Source organism: Prunus persica, chromosome G8 (assembly GCF_000346465.2).
Source record: "Prunus persica cultivar Lovell chromosome G8, Prunus_persica_NCBIv2, whole genome shotgun sequence".
Classification (NCBI taxonomy): domain Eukaryota; kingdom Viridiplantae; phylum Streptophyta; class Magnoliopsida; order Rosales; family Rosaceae; genus Prunus; species Prunus persica.
Window position 1 is genome coordinate 13,464,016 of NC_034016.1, and position 18,733 is coordinate 13,482,748.

Genomic DNA, 18,733 nt, shown 5'->3' on the forward strand with positions numbered 1-18,733 from the left:
GAATATCTTCCAATCGCAGCCCATTATCTCTAGTATCAATGACATGTGCTATATATCCTGAGCACCCTTTTCTCAGCAACCGTTTTGCCGTCATCGCTGAAATGAGGCAAGATGGAAGCACTCGGCGTTCGCCATAAAACGTTACTTCAGGTAGTCCGGGACTACGGAATACAACTTCTTTCCTTGATAAAATAACAAGGTTGACCTCTACCGAAAAACCGGTAGAGTTTCCCTTGTAACTGGCTCAATACCAAAATATTTTCACCTGCCAAACAAGTATACATATATACAACCAACTGCCAGCATATGTATATATACATTCCAAGAGTTTAAATGTCAATCGAGGGCAAAACATCAGAGCGACTTCTAAGTTGCCTCCTTCTCAGAGTTCTCAACACAAGGTTTAAATGCTTCATATGTGCCTTCTGACTCTTTGAATACACCAGAATGTCATCTATGAACACAATCACAAAGCGATCCAAGTAACGTCGAAACACTCTGTTCATGAGATCCATAAATGCAGCTGGCGCATTTATTTTTTGTGCCCGACATTTGCCAGGTGTCGGACACGCACAGGGTCTGACTCGGATTCCAAAGCGGAATTTGGATCGGGTCCTATCATGATGGTGGGTTGTTTTTCTATTTAAACTTGATTTAAAATTTGAACGGATACGAGTGTAATTTCATCAACAAAAGATTTGGGGATTAAAAGAGCAGGATTTTGGCTTTGAATATAATAGAAATTTAGTTATATACCCAATTTTAGAATAGTCTTATAAAGAAACCATATACTATTTAAAAACTATAAACACACCTCAAAAAAACCCAAAAATTGACAGTTCTCAAAATTTTCAATTTAATAGCTGTTTTTTAGTTTATTCGTGTGTGTTAAATACCTATATTGCCCTTGTATTATGGATTTGAGAGAGAAAAATCAGATCTTCCCAGATCTGCCGAAAAAACATATTTGTACAGATCTGCCAAAAACCCAGATCTGCCAAAAAACCAAATCAGATTTATTTTCTCCTTTCTTGTTGGTGCTTTCTCTGGTGTTGGAGCAAGAGGAGCATCCATTGAAGCTCAGTCTCAAGTCCAACTATATTCTTCATCTTTAATCTACGATTTTCAATATTTCACCTTCGATTTCTTGTTCTAAATCGTGCTTCTATTTATTATTTTTTTCTTTTCAGATTGTTCAAGACCTCGAACGAACCTTGATCAAATGCTCTTAGCTCTACTCCTCATCTTCGAGCTCTACTCCTCTTCGCCACGTCGTCGTCGTCGTCATCGTCGTCATTGTCGTCGTCGTTGTTTGGTTTGGACTTGAGATTTTTGATCTTTTGCTTCAATTATGTGTTTCTCTTTGAATTTTAGTTGATTTTCGAAATGTATTTTAAGATTTTATGATCGATTTATCTTTTATTACTATTTCAGTTATGGATCTTATTTTATGACAGAGTATTAACAATGTACTTCTATTACAGAGTATTAACAATGTACTTCTATGACATAATAGTAAACTAGCAGTGTTATTACCCTAGACTGGAACATTACATGGGTAGAAATGCATTAGAAACAGGATGTCATATGAAACTAGCAGTGTTATTACCCTAGACTGAAACATTACAGGGGTAGATATGCATTAGAAATAGGATGTCATAGGAAACTAGCAGTGTTATTACCCTAGACTGGAACATTACAGGGGGTAGACATGCATTAGAAATAGGATTTTATAGGAAACTAGCAGTGTTATTACCCTAGACTGGAACATTACAGCCATTAGTCAACATGACAGTAAACTGGCAATGTTATTACCCTAGATTGGAACATTACAAAGGTATACATGCATTAGAAATAGAATGTCATAGGAAACTAGAAGTGTTATTACCCTGGACTGGAATATTACAAAGGTATACATGCATTAGAAATAGGATGTCATAGGAAACTAGAAGTGTTATTACCCTGGACTGGAACATTACAGGGGCAGACATGCATTAGAAATAGGATGTCATAGGAAAATAGCAGTGTTATTACCCTAGACTGGAACATTACAGCCATTAATCAACATGACAGTAAAGGTGTGGAATATTACATTCATTAATCAACATGACACATTAATGAAGCTATGGTTTTCAAGACGTTTTGTTTGTAATGAATTGTTTGGTTTTTTTTATAAAAAAATTGGGTTGGGTTTGTTTTGGGTGCTATTTAAATTTTTTTAAGTTGATCAATGACAATCACGTAATTTATAGAAACTTAAACACCAATTTCTTATGTAGTAAATGAGTTTTGTGTGTGTTTCTAAAGTGCATTTCATATGGGGGATTTTTTTATATAATTTCAACCCCTATTTTGGGTATATTAATGAAACTCCCTGAATATAATCCCATAACTGTCAGATGCAAGTGTATGATTACAGTTGTGAGTCCAATTGAAACATCACTGATTCATTAGTGTTGTTTGAGCAATGGAAAACTTTGATATCATTTTGTAACTCATATAGTCACAAGGAAATTTGTATCATGGCTGCAAGCATAATCTTAGAGGGTAAAATCATTTAGAGAAGCTTCAAGTCTATGGCCAGAGTCCCAGCCTTCTATTAGTGAGCATGATTTCCAAATCATGAACTTCAAAAAAGGTTGCATTTAAAAATCAAGTTCAAATTTTCATTTAAATAATATTCTCATCATGTTGGTACATTTCAGCTTGTCGGGATTTTGATTCGCGAGCGAAATTTTTCCACAAAAAATAATTATGTACTCTGGATAACACTCTAAAACATTGTTTTGTATCTAATACAAGCTTATGCTGCTTTAGTAGAAAGACATCATGTACAAACAGTAAGGACATAGGTGTGTACCGCAGGGTCAGAATCACTTCCTGAACAGAGTACAAAATCCAAATGAGGTTCAGGATGCTCTATTGCATACGCTTTTCTGCATCTCCAACCTTGAATTTTGTTTTGGGAGATATTATACCCAATATAGGAGCCCAAATTATAAAAATACCTTATATGAAATAGACTTTAAAAACACATCCAAAGTCCATTTACAACATAACAAAAAAGCTTTTAACTTTTTATAAATTACAAAATTGTCATCAATTTCTTAAAACAAGCCCAACCCCAAAATATCATAAAAAATACCCAAAACACTTAATAGGGCATCAAAGTAATTTAATAATCAATATTAAATTCAATAAGGCTAGCTGTCATTTTTTAAGTTTTTTTTTGGGGTATGTTTATAAAAATTCAATTGTGTAGGGTTTGTTTATAATATTAGTGCTAAGAATGGGTATATCACTAAATATCTCTTTTGGGGAAAACAACAGCCGCAGCCACTGGAGGGAAATAAGCTCATTGCTCAGTAAGTATAAAAGAACAGATTTGAAATCATAAATTAGTAGAAACATATACTAACAAATTAACTTTTCTATATGGTCTGTACCATAAGGTAAATGGGTCCTAATATGAACTAGTTGTTACATAAAGAGAGATTACTTGTCCAGGATGAGGCAATCTGCATCTGAGAATGGATCTTTGTATCATGTCTATGCTTATGGCGTGGCCTCCTACATTATAAGCAGCCTGAAGAATGCACAAGCTTGTATTGAAAATTGTGAACCATGCTTTTTGCAAAAAAATTGTGAACCATGCTCACAACAAAGGCACAAAATTTGAAATTCCATGCCCGAAAAGCTTTTACTGCACTCCTAGATAATATATATGAACTACAGATCATACACATCTAAGCGCAGTGGACTTTGTAATGTCATTCTGTTGCTGAGGACAGCATTGGTTACCAATTGTTTTCTTGATATGTTGATTTCTCAGTCACCAGATACAGCAGGTGGGGAAGCAAATTTCTTAACAGATTGACAGATAGCATGACGCAAGATAATTAAGGATTTGGCATACCTAAATTTCTTTAGTACATGTTCAACATCTCCTAACTTCTCTGCATCCCTACAGATTGAATGTACCTTAGCATTCTGCAATAAGGTTCACTCATTTCTTCTGGCCCTTCAATGTGGAAAGGCTTATCGAAATGTGAATTGAAAAATGGAACTTTTGAGCATTTTGAGCTCCACTTTTCACCTTGACTGGCTCACTGTCAGTAAAGGAGAACAAAACTCGTTAAAATCTGAAGAGAAGGTCAGTTTCTCACTCCTGGCAAACCCAGTTCAGCTGTCAAGACTAGTTTTTATTATATAATTACTTATGGAATTTTCTGCCAGTGAAAACCAAATTAGAAGGTTTCAAATTTTAAACACAGCTGCCCTGTGTAGATGCAGTATATGTATCAAATTATTTTCTGATTCTCAAATCTTTTTGTAATTCAAGCGAAGCATCATTAGGGTTACAGAAGAAGCAAAAATGGAAAATTGAATGTGGAATTTTTTATTATAAAAAAGGTATAAAATGAAGAACACAAAGCTACCTGTTGGAACGCTTGTGTTTTGAAATTCCCTCCATGAACTTGAACGGCATCAAACTATTACCCTGCCACTTTATTTCATCTATATATACACTTGCCTCTCCACTTTATTAAAAAAGATAATGAGCAGTTGTGTTCCATAAAAATAGGATCCATTATTTGATTTTTTTTTAATTTTAATTTTTTTTAATATGAAAAAGTGTGAATTTACCATATTATCCTCATTTAATTAATAATTTTCAATTCTTAATGTTTGCATTAACCAAGTGCATTTTCTGGTATTTTGAATGTTTCACCATTCTCTGCCTTTTACTTTATGAATAATGCTACTCTTACCACATTTGTATACCACATTCTCATACCACCTTATGTGGCAGATGAGGTGGACAACCACATCAATTAAAATTATTTAATATATATTTTTCTTTTATGATTGATTAACACTTAAAAAAACTGTTAATTAAACTTTCTTTATTAAAATACACTTCATTGATTTAATTAATATGGCATGTGATATGGACATGCCACATCATGTAGTATAGAAATGTGGGATAAAAATGTAGTAAGTGTAGCATTACTCTTACTTTATATATATATATATATATATGGATAGAATAATGTTACTCTTATCACATTTATATACCACATCTTTATACCTTCTTATGTGACAACTGAGGTGAACAGCCACGTCAATTAAAATTATTTAATATTTTCTTTTCTTTTATGATTTATTCCAGTATTTGTTTTTTTAATTGCCTGAATTAAAATACAATTCATTGATTTAATTGATGTTGCATATAATATGGACATGCCACATCATGTGGTATAGAAATGTGGGATAAAAATGTGGTAAGTGTAGCATTATATATAAGGGTAGAAGGTTTAAAAGTGAAACTTTCAATAATCCTGAAAGTACCCTTGGAATAATTAAAATGCTCAAGCACAATGATTTAATTCATTAAGAGTAAATAAGTAATAAAACAAACAATTAAATAGAATTTAAATATTAGAAAAGGAAAAAGATATTGAAACCACCGACATCAGTTCTTATCAGTTTCTTCTTCCACATTCTCCCTTTGGCAGTTGATTTTCTAATCCAAAATCCTAATTTTCTCGCTTCAATTTCTTATACTTAGTTTGAAAAATCATAAACTTAAATGTAAGGTGTACGTTCTTTTTTTTATACAAGCCATATTGAGGGAGGATTGAATCAAACTTAGGACTTCGAATGCAGAGTAAATGCTTTTAACTATTTGAGTTACAAGTCCTTTGCATCCGATGATATAATATTAATAAATAAACGCACATTATAACATGAGTTTGTTCATAAGAAAAAAAAAGAACATGAGTGAATTCTTATAAAAAAGAATATGGCTAAATTAGAAACGTATAGTGGGTGACACCAAAAACTAGAGTATGGTGATTTTCCTTATCAGTTATTTTAGTGAACAAAGGGGATTAGGACCAGAAGACAGGTTTAAACAATAGCATATAGACGCATAGGAGAAAGGAGGCCAACTAAGTCATGAGGAAAAACAGACACAACTGAAGGAAAAACAAAAGACATATTACTCAAGACACTCAATAATGTTCTACCCCGTTACTTCTTCTTTCCATCTTATCATTAGAAAAAGAAAAAGAAAAAAAAAACTAGTTCAGCTGAAAAGAAGAAAAGAAAAGAAGAACAGAAAAGAAGAACTTACTTTTTTAAGGGGGAAAAAAAAAAGGAAACTCACCAAAGAAATTGTCTTCCCTCCTTATTGTGAGTAAAACTTGGTGTGGACGCATTCCACGCCCAAAAGATTTGACACCACAAATTTCTATGGATCTCTTCTTTCTTTTCTTTATTTGGCCCCTCCTCTACGGCAATCTATAGAATCCGAAAAAATAATATTCAGCCCTCCAGGGCCTATTTTCGAAGACCCTCTTTGCGGACACAAACTTGCCTGTGTCTCTATAAATATGCACAATCCCATGCCCCCTTTCAATCAACATCTAACAATCCAACCTTCTCTACTACAAAGAAAAGACCTTAAACTTCTCATATCAAGAAACAAAAATGGCGTTCAACACGAAGCTTCTTTTGGCCATTTGCTGCGTCGCATTGGTCTTCACTCTTGTCTCTGCAAACATTTCTAAAGAAGAGATCGATGGCTTCGTCGAGGAGCACAACAAGGCTCGTAAAGAGGTCGGCAACAAACCCCTCAAGTGGAACACGACCTTGGCCCAGTATGCCCAAGAATATGCGGATAAAAGAGTTGGTGACTGCGCCATGGAGCACTCGATGGGGCGTTGGGGTGAGAACTTGGCCTCCGGCGACGGCATGAGCGGCGCAGCTGCCACCAAGTATTGGGTCACCGAGAAGGAGTTCTATGATGAAAAGTCCAACAAATGCGTCAAAGACGAATGCGGTCACTACCTTGCTGTGGTATGGGGCAAAACCACTGAGGTTGGATGTGGCATTTCAAAGTGCAACAATGGACAGAACTATGTGGTTTGCAGCTACGATCCCATGTACCAGCCCGAGGACGAGCGCCCCTACTAGACAATGTATGTATGCTTGCGTGCACACACGCACACCTTCATGAGGCCTGTTGAGAAGTCTTGTGTTTTTTTTCTTTTACGAAATTAGAAAAATAAAATGTAATGGGTGTATACAAATACATTCCCACACTCACAACATTCCTTTATGTGACTAGCACTTGACATGATATTGTGAAAGGTTACAAGAGAATGAATAATTTAAAATTAAAAAAAGGAAAAGAATAATATAATTTCATTTTTGTAAAATCTAACCGAAATATTATCTCATTCTCTTTATGTTTTTTTTTTTGATAGTCAATCTCTCTCTTTTTGAAAATACAACTAGACAAAATTCTAATTGGTTTATCCAAAATTTTAATAAAGGACTAATTATCCATTATTAAGGCTAAATAGCCGTACGTATTTTTTTTTGAGTGCTGCTATTTTCATCTCCCTGTCTTATTTGAAGGAAGTGAGATTCCACCATAAAATCAATTTGCAATGGGGGAAGTAATCCAAATCCTTATAAGCCCTTGCAAGGTTTTCTAACTTTCTAATGTGGGACTTTTTACCTTCACATTCTTGCACGCCCCCACTCGTGTGGCAAATTTTCAAGCCTAACAGGTGGACAACACATTTTGGGTGACATGGAGCACATGTGGCCATTGGGCTTTAACATGTGGTCAACCTGCTCTGATGCCATGAAGAAAGTTGAGGTTCCACCCTAAAACTAATTGGAATTGGGGAGAGTAACCCAACTCCTTATAAGCCATTGCAAAGTTTTCTAACTTTCCAATGTGAGACTTTTTACCTTCACATTCTCACACTATTAACCCACCCACTTTATCTTCCCTCCCACCATGTAAATTTGATAAAACACAATCCTATCTTTTCACTCAGCATTATTCCTAAAATACCGTAGCCCACTATTATTTCAAATAAAATTAAAAAAAATGAGAATGTAAAAAAAAAAGAGTAAGAGCACTTCCAGCGCTAAGCCAGCCCAGTCAAAAGGTTGCCCAGGCCAAGAAATGCTCCTCAAGCGGTAAAAACAACCCAGGCAAGGCATGGACTCAATCAAGCCTGGCAAGCAAGAACAACCCGAGTTGTTGCCTAAAAAAATTCTGTAAAATTACAAAAAATTGAGAATATATATATTTTTTTATACATACCTAGAAATTTTATATATATTATTAATCTCATACATACAAATTAAATTAATCTCAAGTGAATAGTAATTGTCCTTCGATTGCATGGCAATGGGTGGAAAAGCAACAAAAAAATTGCTAGGGCAGATACTATTCACGTAAAAAGTAATTGCCCTTGTCTCCCCTAAACTTTTGCCCTGATAAATGAGTGAATGTGCTCTAAGAAAGAAAAAAATCCAGCTGCTAACTACGGCTCCAACAAATGTGTTGGGGATGAATGTGGGCATTATACTCAGGTGGTTTGGAGGAACTCGGTTCATCTTGGTTGTGCTAGGGCTAAGTGTGACAACAATTGGGTTTTTGTCATTTGCAGCTACGATCCTCCTGGTAATTATGAGGGCGAGCGTCCCTACTAGAATTGGAAGGCATTTGATCAAGCTGATGAAGTTGAGATGGTGGACTGGAACTTGGAACAGATTGGATGTTGTTGGTTGATATTAAAGTAGTATTTTGGACTAAATAATGATTGGGTGGAGTTCACGTGAAGGTGGGGGTCTCTCTTTTGTAAAACATCATGTGCTGAACAAATGTACTATTGATGTGATGACCCTTTCTAGCTCTGATGTTCGTTTTTACTCTCAAAGAATGTATTGTTCTCTATTGAGAAATTTTTTTAAAAAATTCAGCGCTAAGAAACTTTAGTACTTATAACTCATTGTATGCTCATTCCGCGGTAATATGCTAATGTGTCATCGTCACTTTCCTTGTTGATGTTTCTTTTTCGTAAAGTAGATTAATTTAGATAATCGTTTGTATAATTTTTACTTGTTAAAGACTTCCTGATTCAAATTTCATGAACGGAGTATTTTTTTTTTTTAAATCTTGAATTAAAAAAAATTAAAAAAAGTTCTTACCTTTGGAAAGAAATCTACCCTTTTTTTTTTGTTTGTTTGAAACGAGACCAAATTTTATAGAAATATATCAAAATTTTCTACTAGAAGGGTAGCACCACAGTCTTTGTTGACGCGAGTCTGTTAATTAATCAAGGAGATTTATTTTCTTGATTAAATAAGGGATTTACTTTTTTATTTTATATAATTGACAAATGATTGTATAATTACGAGATAGTATTCTACTTGATTACTGTATCTATTTCTTGTAAAGCACTCATGTAAACTCCTATATATACCTCTTTACGGAGAAGAATAAAACTTAACCTAAAGTATTCAAACCATATTTATATTTTAGCATGGTATCAGAGCAATCGATCATAAGTTGTCTCTAAACCCTTACATCAAATTTCTCATATTCAAATCCAAAATCCCAAATCAAATTCCTCATATTTAAATTCTCGAAATCCAAATCCCTCAAATCTAAAGTCCTCAAATCCACTTGGAACAGATTGGATGTTGTTGGTTGATATTAAAGTAGTATTTTGGACTAAATAATGATTGGGTGGAGTTCACGTGAAGCTCCAATCAAATTCCTCACATACTCATATCAAATATTACTTCCACTGCGATGTTAGGATCCCCTACTATTTTCTCCCTTATTGTTTACTCTCAAAGCATGCGGTCACTCCTGTTGACTCGGCTACTCGGACTCGTGCTTCTATCGCACCGCCAAAGGTTCTAGTTTTCATACGTCCTCTAAAAAATTCGCAAACTCGGGTGCTACGAATCACATAACATTTGATCCCGACCAACTTGGTGGATGATGCTAATGGTACCCCCTCCCCTATGGTTGAGGAGGGCTTTCTATCTCTCTCTACTTCCCTACATATGGATTCTGTATTGATTGTTCCATCTTTGGACCATAACTTGTTATCTGTTGCACAACTGTTGCACAACTTACTACTACTTTGGAGTGTATTGTAACATTTTGGCGAATCATTGTGTTTTTCAGGACATCCTCATGGGAAAGACGATTGGTTGTGGTACTCGGCGGGACAAACTCTAGTACTTAGACTGGGCACCGTATGGTGAGACCAAGGTTGGTCAAGCTTTCACAACACGTGGAACTTGTTCTGAAGGGGAGAAAGGTAAAGTTTGGTTATGGCATAAACATCTTGTGCATGTCTTGTTCGGTTATCATAAGAAGTTGTTTCCATCATTATTTTACAGTCTTGAAGTTTCTAGTTACCAGTGTGATACTTGTGAATTGGCTAAGAGCCATCGTGTCCCGTTCCCATTAAGTTCAAACAAGAGTTTAATTCCATTTTCTCTTGTTCATTCTGATGTCTGTGGACATGCTAAAATTGCCATCCCGATAGGAGCTCGATGGTTTGTTACGTTTGTAGATGATTGCACAAGCATGACTTAGGTTTCCATTCTCAAAACTAAAGGGGAAGTCACTTTCAAGTTTCAACGGTTCCATCAAATGGTGGAGACTCAGTTTCATGCCATAATTCATGTTCTTCCTTATGAGAATGGCGGAGAATTTCTCAACCATGCTCTTAACCAGTTCTTACAAGATCATGACATCATACATCAACGCTCATACCCTACACTCCTCAACAGAATGAAGTGGTTGAAAGAAAGAACATACAATTATTAGAAGTAGTTCGTGCCTCTCTCTTTGGTGCCAATATGCCACGATCTTTTTGGGGCGAAGCCATCGTCTCTGTAGCATACCTCATCAATTGAACTCCCTCTAGTATCCTAAATTTCCAAACGCCACTTCAAACACTACCATATCCAAATACCTCCCACCCCAAACCTGGAACCCCGAATTTCGGCTATGTTGTATTTGTTCACTTACATGATCACCAACGAAGCAAATTGGATCACCGAGCTGAAAAGTGTGGTTTCATTGGCTATGCACTTATAAGAAAAGATACTGGTGTTATCATCCTCCTAGTTAGAAGATCTATACCTCTATGGATGTTGTGTTTCAGGAACATGTCTTATATTTTTCAGCAGCACAAGAGGAGAATCGAGAATCCACCCCTCCTCACATTTTTTATTTTTTTCCACAGGATGTCACTCAGCTTCAAAACGACTGGTCGCCAATGGAAAGCGACCGGTCGCCCCCCTTAGTTCTTCAAACACGGAAAACATGCTTCAAAACGACCGGTCTCTAATAGACAGCGACCGATTGCCAATAGACAGTGACTGGTCGCCAGAGGAAAATAATTAGTTGTCCCCATGCTGTCAAACTCAGGAGGAGGAAATTGAACCGTTTTATGAGTTTTTGCCCCCACCAATCACCTGCTGAGAAAGTCATTCAAGTAACATTTTTCCCTAAAACTCATAACACTAATGAAATATCCCATGGTAATTTGATTTCAGAAGGCACAGAGTCTATTTGTCAGCTTCTAGAAAGAAAGAAGCACTACAAGGATAATCCCTTTTAGTGACGAAACAAGATGGTCACTATAACACCAAATTTAATCGCCAAATATAAGTAGCGACGAATATTTTTGGTCTCTAAGGTCGTCGTTGAAAGCTCGGGGCTAAGGATACCATGAGACGAAACAAAATTTTGTCGCTGAAATATTTTAGCGACTAAATTTGTCTTCACTACACAGCTCCAAGTTGGTTGCCATCGAGAGTGAGTTGCTGCGAAAATACCAAAAATTCCCGCGAACATGGAATTATTTGGCGACGAAATAAATATTTGGTCGCCTGAACATTTCAGCGATGAATGTTATGGTCGTGAAAGATGTAGTTTATTTGTCGCATATGTTAGTTGGTTTGGTTATTTTCAAAATGGCCGACGAAATAGATTGGTCGCCAAAACTGAAGATGTGCAATAGCTTTGACGAGGGCAGAGATTTTGGAGCCGATATTTCTATAAAAAAGAAAAAGAACAAAAAGTAACAGTTAACTAGTAGAGACACAAGTAACTCAAAAAACCATTAAGATTATAAAAAATTGAAGAAAGTTTGTTTTTTTTTTTGGTCACTATAACATTAGAAATTGATGTAAGTGGACAACAAATTTATATCTTGTGATATAATTTTTATTTTTTTATTTTTTATACAAGTCATATTGAGGGAGGGTGGAATCGAACTTAGGACCTCTTAACTATTTGAGTTACAAATTCATTGCATCCGATGATATAATATTAATAAATAAACGCACATTATAACATGAGATTATTGTTCATTAGAAAAAAAAAAAAAAGTGAATTCATATAAAAAAGAATATGGCTAAATTTGAAACGTGTGACACCCAAAACTAGAGTATGGTGATTTTCTTTATCAGTTTTTTTAGTGAACAAAGGGGATTAGGACCAGAAGACAGGTTTAAACAATAGCATATAGACGCATAGGAGAAAGGAGGCCAACTAAGTCATGAGGAAAAACAAAAGAGATATTACTCAAGACACCCAATAATGCTCTACCCTGTTACTTCTTCTTTCCATCTTATCCATTAGAAAAAGAAAAAGAAAAAAAAAACTAGTTGAGCTGAAAAGAAGAAAAGAAAAGAAGAACAGAAAAGAAGAACTTACTTTTTTAAGGGGAAAAAAAAAGGAAACTCACCAAAAAATTGTCTTCCCCCCTTATTGTGAGTAAAACTTGGTGTGGACGCATTCCACGCCCAAAAGATTTGACACCACAAATTTCTATGGATCTCTTCTTTCTTTTCTTTATTTGGCCCCTCCTCTATGGCACTCTATAGAATCCAAAAAAATAATATTCAGCCCTCCCATTTTTAAGGGCCTATTTTCGAAGACCCTCTTTGCGGACACAAACTTGCCTGTGTCTCTATAAATATGCACAATCCCATGCCCCCTTTCAATCAACATCTAACAATCCAACCTTCTCTACTACAAAGAAAAGACCTTAAACTTCTCATATCAAGAAACAAAAATGGCGTTCAACACGAAGCTTCTTTTGGCCATTTGCTGCGTCGCATTGGTCTTCACTCTTGTCTCTGCAAACATTTCTAAAGAAGAGATCGATGGCTTCGTCGAGGAGCACAACAAGGCTCGTAAAGAGGTCGGCAACAAACCCCTCAAGTGGAACACGACCTTGGCCCAGTATGCCCAAGAATATGCGGATAAAAGAGTTGGTGACTGCGCCATGGAGCACTCGATGGGGCGTTGGGGTGAGAACTTGGCCTCCGGCGACGGCATGAGCGGCGCAGCTGCCACCAAGTATTGGGTCACCGAGAAGGAGTTCTATGATGAAAAGTCCAACAAATGCGTCAAAGACGAATGCGGTCACTACCTTGCTGTGGTATGGGGCAAAACCACTGAGGTTGGATGTGGCATTTCAAAGTGCAACAATGGACAGAACTATGTGGTTTGCAGCTACGATCCCATGTACCAGCCCGAGGACGAGCGCCCCTACTAGACAATGTATGTATGCTTGCGTGCACACACGCACACCTTCATGAGGCCTGTTGAGAAGTCTTGTGTTTTTTTTCTTTTACGAAATTAGAAAAATAAAATGTAATGGGTGTATACAAATACATTCCCACACTCACAACATTCCTTTATGTGACTAGCACTTGACATGATATTGTGAAAGGTTACAAGAGAATGAATAATTTAAAATTAAAAAAAGGAAAAGAATAATATAATTTCATTTTTGTAAAATCTAACCGAAATATTATCTCATTCTCTTTATGTTTTTTTTTTTTGATAGTCAATCTCTCTCTTTTTGAAAATACAACTAGACAAAATTCTAATTGGTTTATCCAAAATTTTAATAAAGGACTAATTATCCATTATTAAGGCTAAATAACCGTACGTATTTTCTTTTGAGTGCTGCTATTTCCACCTCCCTATCTTATTTGAAGGAAGTTGAGATTCCACCATAAAACCAATTTGCAATGGGGGAAGTAATCCAAATCCTTATAAGTCCTTGCAAGGTTTTCTAACTTTTTAATGTGGGACTTTTTACCTTCACATTCTCACACGCCCCTACTCGTGTGGCGAATTTTCAAGCCTTACACGTGGACAACACATTTTGGGTGACATGGAGCACATGTGGCCATTGGGCTTTAACACGTGGTCAACCTGCTCTGATGTCATGAAGAAAGTTGAGGTTCCACCCCAAAACTAATTGGAAATGGGGAGAGTAACCCAACTCTTTATAAGCCATTGCAAAGTTTTCTAACTTTCCAATGTGAGACTCTTTACCTTCACATTCTCACACTATTAACCCACCCACCTTATCTTCCCTCCCACCATGTAAATTTGATAAAACACAATCCTATCTTTTCACTCAGCATTATTCCTAAAATACCGTAGCCCACTATTATTTCAAATAAAATTTAAAAAAAAATGAGAATTTAAAAAAAAAGAGTAAGAGCACTTCCAGCGCTAAGTCCAGCCCAGTCAAAAGGTTGCCCAGGCCAAGAAATGCTCCTCAAGCAGTAAAAACAACCCAGGCAAGGCATGGACTCAATCAAACCCGGCAAGAAAGAACAACCCGAGTTGTTGCCTAAAAAAAATTCTGAAAAATTACAAAAAATTGAGAATATATATATTTTTTTATACATACCTAAATTTTTTTTTATATATTATTAATCTCATACATACAAATTAAATTAATCTCAAGTGAATAGTAATTGTCCTTCGATTGCCATGGCAATGGGTGGAAAAGCAACAAAAAAATTGCTAGTGCAGATACTATTCACGTGAAAAGTAATTGCCCTTGTCTCCCCTAGACTTTTGCCATGATAAATGGGTGAATGTGCTCTAAGAAAGAAAAAAAAATCCAGCTGCTAACAAATGTGTTGGGGATGAATGTGGAAATTATACTCAGGTGGTTTGGAGGAACTCGGTTCATCTTGGTTGTGCTAGGGCTAAGTGTGACAACAATTGGGTTTTTGTCATTTGCAGCTACGATCCTCCTGGTAATTATGAGGGCGAGCGTCCCTACTAGAATTGGAAGGCATTTGATCAAGCTGATGAAGTTGAGATGGTGGACTGGAACTTGGAACAGATTGGATGTTGTTGGTTGATATTAAAGTAGTATTTTGGACTAAATAATGATTGGGTGGAGTTCACGTGAAGGTGGGGGTCTCTCTTTTGTAAAACATCATGTGGTGAACCAATGTACTATTGATGTGATGACCCTTTCTAGCTCTGATGTTCGTTTTTACTCTCAAAGAATGTATTGTTCTCTATTGAGAAATTTTTTTAAAAAATTCAGCGCTAAGAAACTTTAGTACTTATAACTCATTGTATGCTCATTCCGCGGTAATATGCTAATGTGTCATCGTCACTTTCCTTGTTGATGTTTCTTTTTCGTAAAGTAGATTAATTTAGATAATCGTTTGTATAATTTTTACTTGTTAAAGACTTCCTGATTCAAATTTCATGAACGGAGTATTTTTTTTTTTTAAATCTTGAATTAAAAAAAATTAAAAAAAGTTCTTACCTTTGGAAAGAAATCTACCCTTTTTTTTTGTTTGTTTGATACGAGACCAAATTTTATAGAAATATATCAAAATTTTCTACTAGAAGGGTAGCACCACAGTCTTTGTTGACGCGAGTCTGTTAATTAATCAAGGAGATTTATTTTCTTGATTAAATAAGGGATTTACTTTTTTATTTTATATAATTGACAAATGATTGTATAATTACGAGATAGTATTCTACTTGATTACTGTATCTATTTCTTGTAAAGCACTCATGTAAACTCCTATATATACCTCTTTACGGAGAAGAATAAAACTTAACCTAAAGTATTCAAACCATATTTATATTTTAGCATGGTATCAGAGCAATCGATCATAAGTTGTCTCTAAACCCTTACATCAAATTTCTCATATTCAAATTCAAAACCGTAAATCAAATTCCTCATATTTATATTCTCGAAATCCAAATCCCTCAAATCTAAAGTCCTCAAATTCTCTTGTCAAAATCCCTAAACATATACCTCTCAAATCCAATTTCTACATCAAATTCACACATCAAACTCCTCTAATCACATTCCTCCAATCAAATTCCTCACATACTCATATCAAATATTACTTCCACTGCGATGTTAGGATCCCCTACTATTTTCTCCCTTATTGTGGACTCACAAAAGCATGCGTTCACTCCTGTTGACTCGGCTACTCGGACTCGTGCTTCTATCGCACCGCCAAAGGTTCTAGTTTTCATATGTCCTCTAAAAAATTCGCAAACTCGGGTGCTACGAATCACATAACATTTGATCCTGGCCAACTTGGTGGATGATGCTAATGGTACCCCCTCCCCTATGGTTGAGGAGGGCTTTCTATCTCTCTACTTCCCTACATATGGAGGGTGTATTGATTGTTCCATCTTTGGACCATAACTTGTTATCTGTTGCACAACTTACTACTACTTTGGAGTGTATTGTAACATTTTGGCGAATCATTGTGTTTTTCAGGACATCCTCATGGGAAAGACGATTGGTTCTGGTACTCGGCGGGGCAAACTCTACTACTTAGACTGGGCACCGTATGGTGAGACCAAGGTTGGTCAAGCTTTCACAACACGTGGAACTTGTTCTGAAGGGGAGAAAGGTAAAGTTTGGTTATGGCATAAACATCTTGTGCATGTCTTGTTCGGTTATCATAAGAAGTTGTTTCCATCATTATTTTACAGTCTTGATGTTTCTAGTTACCAGTGTGATACTTGTGAATTGGCTAAGAGCCATCGTGTCCCGTTCCCATTAAGTTCAAACAAGAGTTTAATTCCATTTTCTCTTGTTCATTCTGATGTCTGTGGACATGCTAAAATTGCCATCCCGATAGGAGCTCGATGGTTTGTTACGTTTGTAGATGATTGCACAAGCATGACTTAGGTTTCCATTCTCAAAACTAAAGGGGAAGTCAGTTTCAAGTTTCAACGGTTCCATCAAATGGTGGAGACTCAGTTTCATGCCATAATTCATGTTCTTCCTTATGAGAATGGCGGAGAATTTCTCAACCATGCTCTTAACCAGTTCTTACAAGATCATGACATCATACATCAACGCTCATACCCCTACACTCCTCAACAGAATGAAGTGGTTGAAAGAAAGAACATACAATTATTAGAAGTAGTTCGTGCCTCTCTCTTTGGTGCCAATATGCCACGATCTTTTTGGGGCGAAGCCATCGTCTCTGTAGCATACCTCATCAATTGAATTCCCTCTAGTATCCTAAATTTCCAAACGCCACTTCAAACATTACCATATCCAAATACCTCCCACCCCAAACCTGGAACCCCGAATTTCAACTATGTTGTATTTGTTCACTTACATGATCACCAACGAAGCAAATTGGATCACCGAGCTGAAAAGTGTGGTTTCATTCACTACTACGATTTACTATTTACGCGACGAACATATTTTCGTCGCGCAAAAATCACTATTGCGACGAAAAAAAAATAACGTAGCGCAAACAGCAGAACACTAGCGCGACGAAATATCTTCGTCGCGCAAACAATCTATGCGCGACTAAAACTAATTTCGTCGAACAAAGGTCGGGGAAAAAACCCCGGTTTTTTTTTTGGCGCCAGAATCTTGCGCGACGACAACAATCGTCGCGCATGACAATATTGCGCGACAATCCAAATATTTCGTCGCGTAAAGATGGACAGGAAATTGTCTAATTTTTTTGGCGGTAAAACACTTTGCGCGACGAACTTTTTCGTCTCAAAAGACAACTTAGCGACGGAAATATGTAGCGTCGCGTAAGAAAACTAGGGTTACTTATTTTTGGCGGCAAAATGCAGGGTGAATAAAACTTTTTTTTGCGCGACGGAATTACCTTTGTCGCGTAAAGTGTAATGCCGGTGCTTTATTGCGCGACGAAATAAATAATTTGCGCGACGTAATTTAAACCTTGCGCGACGAATAATATTATTTGCGCGACGAACGTTTGTGCGACGGATAATGTTATTCGTCGCGCAAAAAAACAGATGTCGACAGGTAATTGCGCGACGGAAATGTTGTTTTGTGCGACGGAAAAGTGGGTTTTCGCGACGGCATTTTGCGCGACGGATTGGGTTGTTCGTCGGGCAAAGTCCTTCTTCTTCATATTAGTATCTGCCATTGCAGAGGCAGAATGCAGTTTCTGCATTCTGCCTCTCTCTCACTCTCCCACTGCATTCTGCCTCTCTCTCACTCTCCCTACCGTTGCTCTGCTGTGAATTCAGTACGTTCATTGGGTATGTATTTTTTGTCGTTAGTTTAAATGTATTAATGTAAATTCGTAGTAACGCTATTAATTTTGTTATCGTTAGGGATATTTGTGATTGGTGATTGGTGGAGAACGATTGAGAAGGTATGTTATTGTAAAAGTTTGTTTGTTACGTTTGTAATTTTTTTGTGAAGTTATATGTGTATAATGTTGTGAAATTGTGCGTGACATAGCACAATGTGTTGTGATGTACGAAGTTAATTGAAATTAACTTCGTACTTTTATTTTTATGTTTAGTAACACGTAGTTTCCCGTTCGAGATTAGTTGGATTTCGTGCATGGATGCGTAATGCATGACTGCGGTCCAATTAATTCTTGAATTGTCCCATTATTTGGACAGTTTGGTAATGCATAGTGTTGTCACATAATCTTCGGCTACAGGATTAGGTTTCGATTGTGGAGATTTCGGTGTCATCTCGGTACGTTCTTCGGGTGGTACGTAGGTATTTATACCTATGCCCACTTCAAGAACTGTGTCGAGATGCTGCCGAAATTAATCCACGTCGAAATC

At 36.5% G+C, this 18,733-nt stretch overlaps 2 protein-coding genes across 2 annotated transcripts; both read left to right on the forward strand.

Annotated features, from left to right (window-relative positions):
* Positions 5,834–7,005, forward strand: LOC18767929 (basic form of pathogenesis-related protein 1). Its single transcript, XM_007198958.2, has one exon. It carries the CDS (start codon positions 6,496–6,498, stop codon positions 6,979–6,981), a length of 486 nt encoding a protein of 161 aa, XP_007199020.1. The 5' UTR covers positions 5,834–6,495; the 3' UTR covers positions 6,982–7,005.
* On the forward strand, positions 11,770–13,433 carry LOC18766296 (basic form of pathogenesis-related protein 1). The gene has a single exon (XM_020569781.1). It carries the CDS (start codon positions 12,924–12,926, stop codon positions 13,407–13,409), a length of 486 nt encoding a protein of 161 aa, XP_020425370.1. The 5' UTR covers positions 11,770–12,923; the 3' UTR covers positions 13,410–13,433.